The sequence below is a fragment of the Lipotes vexillifer genome, unplaced genomic scaffold (assembly GCF_000442215.2).
Source record: "Lipotes vexillifer unplaced genomic scaffold, Lipotes_vexillifer_v1.1 scaffold513, whole genome shotgun sequence".
NCBI classification, from domain to species: Eukaryota; Metazoa; Chordata; class Mammalia; order Artiodactyla; family Lipotidae; genus Lipotes; species Lipotes vexillifer.
The window spans coordinates 1,711,075-1,721,560 of record NW_006777952.1 but is presented as its reverse complement, the minus strand read 5'-3'; the positions used below and the strand labels follow the sequence as shown (position 1 = coordinate 1,721,560).

At 34.9% G+C, this 10,486-nt stretch overlaps 1 protein-coding gene across 2 annotated transcripts in view; it reads left to right on the top strand.

Moving 5' to 3' along the window:
* VPS8 (VPS8 subunit of CORVET complex) overlaps positions 1-10,486 on the top strand; it is a 282,734-nt gene that overhangs the window by 23,688 nt on the left and 248,560 nt on the right. The window contains exons 7-9 of one of the 2 annotated variants that reach the window (XM_007451396.1): positions 3,141-3,146; positions 7,971-8,095; positions 8,841-8,927. In XM_007451396.1, coding sequence (XP_007451458.1) covers positions 3,141-3,146; positions 7,971-8,095; positions 8,841-8,927 — 218 coding nt within the window. The remainder of the gene's footprint in view (positions 1-3,140; positions 3,147-7,970; positions 8,096-8,840; positions 8,928-10,486) is intronic. The other variant, XM_007451397.1, reaches the window with a different exon arrangement.

Sequence of the window (10,486 nt, the reverse complement as noted above, 5' to 3'; positions counted from 1 at the left end):
GGGAAAGAGATTCCCAGGCCTTCTCAGTAATTTTCAGTAACTCTTACTGACAGTGTTTTTTTTCATTTGCATTGTAAATCCCTCTAAACAGAAAAATTTTTTAGCCCATAATCACTTTCTTTTTTTGATTGAGAAGAGAACTTAGCTAGTTTTATTTGTATGGTAGGTGATAGTCCTATTTTCTCATTTTTTTTCCTACGTGAGACTAAATAAACCTAGTTTTAATCTTTCTTTGCTTTTGCATTCAATACTATGAGCAAAACATTTTGTTCTGTTTACTTAAAAACTACTAGATAATATTTTCCTGTCATTTTTAGTGTTCTCTATGGATCTTAAGTCTTTTGCAACTTTCTTAAATGGAATTCCTGATGACACTGTATTTTAGTAAGGACTCTACAGGATATTGTGTAAGGATTACCTGGGAAGACCTTAATGGCAGAACCACAGTTTGATCTCTGTGGGCCTTGCATTTTTATTTATCATATGAGTGAATAACTAGTTATTTTCCCTTGTTTTTGAACAATTTGACTTCCTATTTATAAATTTTCCATTATGTCAAAAGCCTTATTTATCTGTGTTTTTAACAACTAGTCTTTTCAAAGGCGATTGATATAAATAATAAAGTTTTTTTGTCTGGGGATGAGAAGAATGGAAACAAAAATATAATTCTCTTGAGAGAACTTTAGAATTGATTCTTTAAACAATAATTTTTTCTTATTCCATAATATGTGTTCATAATAAAATATTTAGATGAGCAAAAGGTTGAAGATACACCAAATTCTGCCATCCAGGAATAATTCCTAACATTTCTGTATGGCCTTCTAATCATTTTTCCTGTACATTTGTGTATATATATGTACACACCTCCAAATGGGATCATGTTAATTTGTAACCTGCATTTTCATTACAATGAACATCTTTCCATGTGATTATTAGTCATCTGTAACATAATTTTTTTCTATATTAAGTTACTAGCATTTTTTTAAATTGAAGTATGATTGATTTACAGTGTTGTGTTTCTGGTGTACATCAAAGCGATTCAGTTTATATATATATTTATATATTCTTTTTCATATTCTTTTCCATTATGGTTTATTACAGGATATTGAATATAGTTCCCTATGCTATACAGTAGAACCTTGTTGTTTATCTATTTTATATATGGTGGTTTGTATCTGCTAATCCCAAACTTCTAATTTACCCCTCCCCCTCTCCTTCGGTAACCGTAAGTTTGTTTTCAATGTCTGTGATACTGTTTCTGTGTAACATCATTTTTAATGGCCACGTTTTACTTAATCATTTCCTACTATAAGACATATAACCAAAAAGTAGAGTGATGAACATCTTTGTAACTGCATTTTTGTGCACATGATTATTTCCTTAGGACAAATTCCTAAAAGTGGGCTTGCCGAGGTCAGGGTATGAACATTTTAAACACTTCTGATGTATACTGCCTAATTGTCTTCTAGAAAGTTTTACCAGCTTGCTCTCCTATCACGTGTAGGAATGCTTGTTTTCCTATGAGAGCATAGTTGGTATCAGATTGATAGAATTCTGGGAAAGGATCTTCATAGGACTTTTAGTTCAATCCCCTTATTTACATATGAGGTGATTGAGAACCAGAGAGGTTAAGTGACATGTACAGAGCCAAATTCAGAATCAAGGAGTACTGAATCCTAAGATCAGTACATTTCCACACTTCCAAGCAGTTCTCCAGTTCGGAGAGAAAAGGAGGCAAATTGCAAGATATGTAAAGGAAAGAATGGAAGAACTAAGATGAATGAGGATAAAATATAATGTACGTGTTTATCTGTCAGCAGAATACATGTTTATTTTTGTTCCCACTTACCGGTACTCACTTTTCTTCAACTCTATCTGCTTTAATATCCCTTCCTTACCGCAAGGTTATAAGAATATGTGCCTGCTTATAATCAAATCCATGCAGAACTTACTGCAACAAATTAAAATGAAGTCTTTTAGGGCTTCCTTGGTGGCGCAGTGGTTGAGAGTCCACCTGCCGTTGCAGGGGACATGGGTTCATGCCCCGGTCCGGGAAGATCCCACATGCCGCGGAGCGGCTGGGCCCGTGAGCCGTGGCCGCTGAGCCTGCGCGTCCGGAGCCTGTGCTCCGCAACGGGAGAGCCCACAACAGTGAGAGGCCCGCATACCGCAAAAAAAAAAAAATAAAAATAAAAAATGAAGTATTTTAAAATAAAAACTAACAGAGAAGAAGAGTTTATTGTCTTTCATTACTGTCTTCTTAATTTCCTTGGGCCTGCTTTCTAATTTTTTTAGACCCCAGCAACTTTCTTGTAGATTTGATGAAATAATAATCTTTCATTACAGTCTCATGAAAAAGAAAGTATGCCATAATGAACATTTTGAGAAAGGATCGTAATATTCTAGTTAGGCTTTGGATTTTTAATCGTGCAGTTAATAAATTTTACTTATTTTTGTGGGAATCAGATATGTGGACAGTGAGTTTTAACAAATGGATTTAAATTTGCTTGAAAGCCAGGAAAAAAATGGCAGAGTAATAATACTATGAAGTGTCTAGATTAGAGATCTGGGTTAAATCTGATCTTTTAAACATCTTTGTCGATCATAGGAAAAAGTGCAGAACTGTACTTGTTTAAGTACCATTAGATTCTCTTTGGAATAGAGGCCTGGGTCATTAAAATAGTAATCATTATAAGCTTCTTAAACGTCATGTAAATTGTCTTTTCTTATGGATTTATAGGTATATGGTATTTATTATGTATCTTTGTTCTTACCTAAATATAGGATCTCAAAAATTCGAATCTTAATAAAGATATCTCCCTATCCTAAGGCCCTTAGTTTTCCATTTTCGGGGTTGTTAGTATAGTAGATTATCTTTTGGAAATTGTTTTTGTTTTTATCAAGCTTAATGGACTTGGATTTACTGTGCTAAAATTTGGATATTATGCATTTTCTTTATTTCCATACCAATACCTAAATATAAATGCTAGATGTATCATTTAATCACATTTAGTATCATTCCCACAGATAACTAAAGTTTATCACTTATACTCTTGAAATTTTACCTGTCTTTTCTCTGAACTTTTGAACTGATTTCTTGCTTTTCTCTTTTTTTTGATCTTTTCTCCATGGATTCAAAGGAAAAGGTATAGTAATTTTGGTTTGCATGAGTGACTCTTTTTCTTTTGACCTTTTTAATGTTGAAAAAGAATGTTACTAGTTACAGTCGATGTCCTCTTATGAAATGCTTATTGAAAAGTTTTGAAATTAGTTAAAGTAGGGAATTGTTAAAAATTATAAATATATGCATACCTTTAATGTTTTATTTTAAATGAATATAAATTAGTGAATATTGTTCTTAATCTTTTGGCGTAGACCAAAACTGTTTCTTTGAGTTTGTATCTGCCAGTTGGACGTCTGCAGCATCTTTTTTGGCATAAGCTGCATCAGTGATGGGTCATGCAAAATTTGTACTTTTAATTAAAAAAAGAGGTAAAAGCTTAGGCACCTGTGAATCAGTCAAGGTGTGCAAAATTTTAGATTTTCGTAAAACTTCTTTTCAGTTTTCTGCAGTTGTCTTGTCCATACGTTACTTCATGACAGTTAATTTAAAGCAACTCACCTTTACCAAGTTTTTCTAAAACATTCATTTAACTTTCATAGAAACAACAGCTCTTTCTTTTCCACTGTATTTCATCAGTTGACAATATTGTTTAATTACATTTTTAAAGTACAGTAGTATTCCAGTGGCATGAACAGGTTTGGAAATGAACACAACTGACTTTTCGTAAGCATCTGAGTTCTACAAAATAGCCAGTTAGCCGTGGGGAGTCAGTGTATCGTGGGCTTTAGTCAGTAAGCTTTATAGAGAGAATGGAGAACTTTAATTCTGTGTGTTTGTTAGATGGCGGTCAGGTAAAGTGCTTCTGCTGTTTTATGATCATTGATGAAAAATGTTTCCTAATAACTCTTTTCTTCTCCTTTGGTCTTAGAGAATATTTTAATAATGCACAAAGGAGTAGTATTGAAGAATGGTGAATACTGGCAATAAAAGTAGAGCTCTACACACATAATTAGATTTTTTATTTTTTCATAATTAGATTTTGATTCCTTCTAGGATCTAGGTATTTCCTTCTTTGATGGTTTTTGGGATGTAGTTAAAACAAATGAGGGGTGAATAAATAGAGGATTAGATTAATTATGGTATATGGAGAGAGAGCAGAAATTCTTGAAGTATGTACAAATTTAGATTTTATGGCTATTATAGACTTTATATGTTATTTATGGCTTTTCTTTGCTACTTAGCACATTACTCTTAAGCCTAGAATATGCTGAGATCTACCCTAAGTAAAGTGTACTGCGAAAGGTATACTAATAAAGAAATAGATATAATTCATTGCACTACCAAATGGATGTGCTTTTTGTGGTATCTGGGCTTCGAGTTCTCTTAATTAATTGGTAAGCTATTTATTATCATTAATAATAATTCTTCGTAGGACTTTCTTGGTGGACCAGTGGTAAAGAATCCACCTTACAAGGCAGGGGACGCGGGTTCAATCCCTGGTCAGGGAACTAAGATCCCACATGCCGCGGGGCAACTAAGCCCGCACGCCACAACTACTGAGCTTGAGCGCCTCAACTAGAGCCCGCGTGCCGCACACAACAGAGCCCATGAGCCCTGGAGCCTGTGCGCCACAACTAGAAAAGAGAAAACCCGAACACCACAACTAGAGAGACCCCCATGCACCGCAAGGAAGAGCCCACAAACCTCAACGAAGATCCCGCATGCCGAAACTAAGACCCAACTCGGCCAAAAAAAAAAAAAAAAATCTTAAAAAAAAAAAATTCTTTGCATGTGTGCCATTGGATAGTTTTCATATTTTTCATAGGCATTTACAAAATTTAAGCTCTATGCCAACTCTGAAGTTTATAGGAAAAATGATAGTCTCATTTCATACTTCTTGCCCAGATCAAGAGCCCCATTGGAGGAGGAGAATGTGGAGAGCTCTGATTTTCACCTTTCTTGCTTCTGTCCAGGTCCTTTTGTTCTTTCCATGTAGCTTTAGAAATTAAGTTTTTGGAAGAGGTTTTAAGTTTGTCTTCACCAAATACCTTTCCCCAGAACTGTCTAGAAAAATCTGGAATACAGAATGTTCTTCTAGTAGAAGAAACGTCTTCAATAAGACTCTGCTTTCTTTCCACAGAAATTCTACCTTTTCTGATTTTAGTCTAAACTGTATAGCAAGTTTGTTAATATGGCACCATAAATATAGAATGTATAATGACAGCAATAAGAATTGATAAGTATCTTTGTGGAGCTAAACTATGTTACATTTTATGTACTATTACCTCACAGCCACTCTACCTTATAAAGAGATGTTATAAATATAATGAATACATTGTGAAAGTTAAGGACAAAAATTGACAATGTTTTCATTAACATAGTCCTATGGGATGTAAATTTAATACATATTTCAGGAGTGACCAAGGCTGATAATTTGGTCCTTGTCTTAGCTAGTTTTTTAGTACACAGGACCCATAGTCAGGAAAGCAGAGTCAGGTTTGGGTTTTTAATGTAGAAGTTAGATGTGTCTTTTTCCTTCCCTCTTTTTTTCTCTATTTCCTTTTTCTTAATGGTACCCTTATTCTCTATTTTGTCATACTCCTTAATTCTGTGCTTACTTTCCCTGAGTTATAAGAGTACTTAAATAGTATAATTTTTAAAATACATTTATTTATTTATTTTTGACTGCATTGGGACTTCGTTGCTGCATGGGAGCTTTCTCTATTTGCGGTGAGTGGGGGGGCTACTCTTCATTGTGGTGCATGGGCTTCTCATGGCGGTGGCTTCTCCTGTTGTGGAACACAGGCTCTAGGCATGCGGGCTTCAGAAGTTGTGACACGTGGGCTCAGTAGTTGTGGCTTGCGGGCTCTAGAGCACAGGCTCAGTAGCTGTGGTGCACAGGCTTAGTTGCTCTGCGGCATGTGGGATCTTCCCGCACCAGGGCTCGAACCTGTGTCCCCTGCATTGGCAGGCAGATTCTTAACCACTGTGCCACCGGGGAAGCCCAAATAGTCCAATTTAAAGTATGAACTTAGGTAAAGCAGGAAGCATTAGTTAGTGTCTTTAAGTATTGGTGGATCAGAGCTGTATAGAGTTTGGATCTCAAAACCGGGATTACAAAGGATCTCAGCAGGATGCTATTCAAACACTACTCTTCTAGAAGGCAGGTAGCCCCACTAAAGGGACTTCTTTTTGAGGCTGGTGTGGAATTTCTGTCTTTGTCCTCATACTTTCAGCCCATTCCCTGGACTCCTCGCATGACCCAAAGTGGTAGCATATATAGAAAATTGTTGCCCAACCACTGAATCTTGACAATTTGCAGAATAAGGTATATGGATAATCCACTAACTGTAAAGGTGGCTCTGACAAAATAAGAATCATGGAAAACACTATTTTACGCATGGAATTTAATAAAGCAAAATAAAATGTGATGTCATTTTTAGAGTCAGGAAAAAGGAAATTTTAATAACTTGGATTAAACTGGAGGAGGGAGGAAAGTGTATGTAAGGAAAAAGTAAGGGAAAAAATCTGTAATTGTAATCATTTTAGATTTGAGTAAACATAGGACTTTTAAAATACATCAGACCTTGTATATTTATGAATTTTATTCCTTTTCTGATATTCACCTTGGAAGGCTAAGATCTAAAATGATTTCAGAAAACATCAAATATTTCCTATGTGCTAGATAGAATACAGCCATTAATTGTGTCAGAACTCCTGGGGAGGTGGGGATTGCTATTTGAGCCTGCTTATGAACATAGAAAAATATTCTTACAGTAGTCACTTTGGATGGGCAAAAGGACTTACCTAGTATTATTCCCTACATTTGAGAATGAATGTCTTTAGGCTCTTTCTGATAACTAGATTTACCTTAATAGGAGGAAGATTTGCAAATGTGGCAGCTATTCAGATGATTGTCAGATGGCTTCTGTGTGCAAGGCAGCAGGCTAGGTATTCTGGGGATGTTAATTCACTCATGATCTCAGCCTTTAGGGAGGTCATAGTCTAAGGGTGAGAGTAAGATGTATTTACCTCCAAAAATTAGCACATAAGATAGTGAAGGGAAGCACAAAGAATTGCTGGGGGGAGTTAAGAGACCTCCTGATTGTGCAAGTATGGTAGTTTTTTCCCCCCTTAAGCAGTTAAATTTTGTAGGCATGCCTTCTTATGTTTAAAATTTTTATTTCATTGTTTTCAAGTGGGTACAATAATGAACTCTATATAATATAAAATAAGCATTGCCTAGGAGAAACCCTAGAGGAATTTAATTATTAGATAATAAGGTTTAATAATATCTGAGTGCCTCCTGGAGAAATCAGAGGTGATTTCGGGCAAAATCCTTGCCCTTAAGTAACTTAATCTAGTAGAGATTTGAATTATTTGCTTTTAGCCTATCAAATGTTGATGCTTGAAAAGAATTTTCTTAAGCAGTTTAAACATACCCTGTGATTTTATTTATATTGTTCATTTGCCTGGTAAACCTTTTCTTCATGGATAATATAATGTAAATTTCAGCCAACTCTAAATTAATAAATTTTGATTTTTGAAGTTTTAAAGCTACTTTAAAAGATGGTATTTCATGTAACCTTGCATCCTAAAAATAGCAAGAAATACAATTCTAGAATGAAAGTTAGTTTGTTCAAAGAGCCTTCGAAGGATTTTTTAACTTATTAGCAAGTTTTGCATTATGCTTCCTTGTAGTTATTTTTTCTGCTTTCTTAGTGTCTAATTCAATGCCCAGTGTCTAGTAGATGCTCAATAAATATATTTTAAGATGAATGTAACTTCATCGTTTGATTCTTTTGATACTTGCTACCTCAAAGTGTTTGAAAACAAGCCTATACTAATTATATATTTATTCATACCTTCATTTCTTTCACTTGATTTTATCAATTACTTTCTTTAGATCAGAATCAAGCTTTGCGACTCTGTCTGGGTAGCACTAGTGTTGGAGGTCAATATGGAGCCATCTCTGCCCTCAGTATCAACAATGACTGCTCACGACTTCTCTGTGGCTTTGCTAAAGGACAGGTAAATAGGAACTTTATTTTACCCATAACACAATGTAAAATCAATTTTAAAAAAAGTATTATCTCTAGATCAGTATCTCGAAGACGAAAACGTGTTATAAAGTGACATGTCTGTAGAACTAACCTGAGTTTGCTTAGTCTGACTTTTGTCCAAATTTTTAAATATTATTGACTGAGCCATAGTCTGTGATTTTTAATATCTTAATTCATATGTCCATATAAGTACATAGGTTTTATAAACCAACCAGGCTGTTATGCAAAATTTACTTTCTTACTGTAGTGAGGATAATTGTTGATTTTTAAGTACACTGTATTCTGCTTTGAGTATTCTTATTACTGTGTTCCTAGATAACTATTTTGGTATTTCTTTTTCTTCTGAAACTGGTAGTAAGTTTTGTTTCTTCTCTTCTTCTGACATATTAATTGGTTTGGCAGTAAGCCTTTCTATAATTTTTACCAGTGCTAAAGAGATTGACTCATTAAAGAAATTTCTTTTACCTCTCAGTAAAACAACAAGATTTAAAATCTGAAGGGAAAAGTAGGTTGGGCAGGATGAGGGGAGGATGAAGATGAAATAAAGGCCCCATGCTTTAGTGGATCTGCAACCTTCAGTTATGTTTTAACTTTATAGTTCTTTGTCTGCAATGTTTATAGACCAGGAATAGATTATTTCAGCCAAAAGCCAGGATACTTAAGTCCAAAAAAGAGCAATAAATTTGTTTTTAAAGCATTTAGTTGTCTTATAGATCACTATGTGGGATTTGGCCAGTGGAAAACTTCTAAGATCAATAACAGATGCTCATCCTCCAGGAACAGCAATATTGCATATTAAGGTAAAGTCCTTATTTTCTTTTTCTAATAATCTTTATTATTATGCCTTTGTATCCATTTTTAAGTAGATTTCTTTATAAACAGAATCCTTGAAAGTGAACTGTCTTTTATTTGACTGGCCCAACAAGATGTTTTCCCAAGTTAAAACCAGAGATGGGCTGGCATGGTAACATTCAGCTAAAAGTTGTATTGAAGTCTAGTAGATACAGCAGGAAAGAGAGTAAATTGATGTGATCCTGGACGAAAGGCTGGCAGCAAAGACAGGCAGTACCCTACTGAAAACCCATGTGCAGATTTTAAAAGGTCTTTTTACTTTGTTTAGTCCGCCAGGATTTTATTGCTGAGGCGGTGTGCTCTGTCACACTTTGTTGGGAATTATCTGAAGTTCAAGGCACCAATTGTGAAAGAACCAAGCTTTGCATTATGTTTAGAAACAAATCTGTTGGTTTATTTTCTTTCGGGCCTCCAAAGGAAAAGCATCAAGATTTGAATCCTGGCTTTCTCCTTACATGCCTGAAAATAATAAACCAACTTAGGTAACAGATTTCATTTATAAATGCAATGCGAACCTTGGTTTTTGTATGCTGTCAAGCCCATGTTCAGAAGTATAAAATGTACAGGACTATAACTAAGGAAGTCTAAAATCAGATCTTCTGGATTTTAACCATGTACACATTTGGTTACGTAGCTGTGCAGACCTCTCTTATCCATACACATTCTTTTTAAAGTCTGGTAGCATCTGGAGTCTATGTGTCTGCATCTCGGTTAGTTACATAAAAGTCTTTTGTGACAAAGCAGCATTGAAGCATTTAGTTACAATGAAAACAACCAAGACAAGTAAACGTAGAGAGAATTTCTCCTCTTTCTGAACATCATGGCAGTTTATCTTGACCTCTTTTCATATGGCATGAGCCATCCTCTAATATGTTGTAGTTGTTTGTGTTATGTTTTATCTCCTTTAATAGATTGAGATCTTTGAAACCAGGATCTATTTCTCTTTAATTTTTGTGTGTTACATGTAGTAGCACATTACAATAAATAGTGCTCAATAAATGTTTGGTTGGTTGTTTATAAAAGTCTAGTCCATTTTCAGAAAAATGCAAAATCTTTGGGAGAAGTAATAGGAAACAGAAGAGATAAAGGCAGAGAGAAAAAGGCAGAAGAGATAAAGGCAGAGAGAAAAAGGCAGAAGAGATAAAGGCAGAAGAATGCAGCTGACGTTAAAAGTAGACTAGTAGTGGACGTTGTGTTTCTTGGGAATGGTGATAAGTGCAGACACTGACTTTACTTCTGAGGTCTTCCATTGACAACGGCTACTTGTGCCTCAAACCTCTTACTCATTGTTCTCCAGACTTAACCCTACACATCCCATCAATAACAGTTTGGTCTTTAATTCATTTATATATACATATGTGTGTGTGTGTGTGTGTGTGTGTGTGTGTGTGTGTATTTTAAAATTATTTAAATATATTAGTGTACTATATTTAAGTACATTATAAAACACATACACAAGAAGTAGAAAATTAATAAATAAAATCATGAGTGCTATTATTTTCCCTAC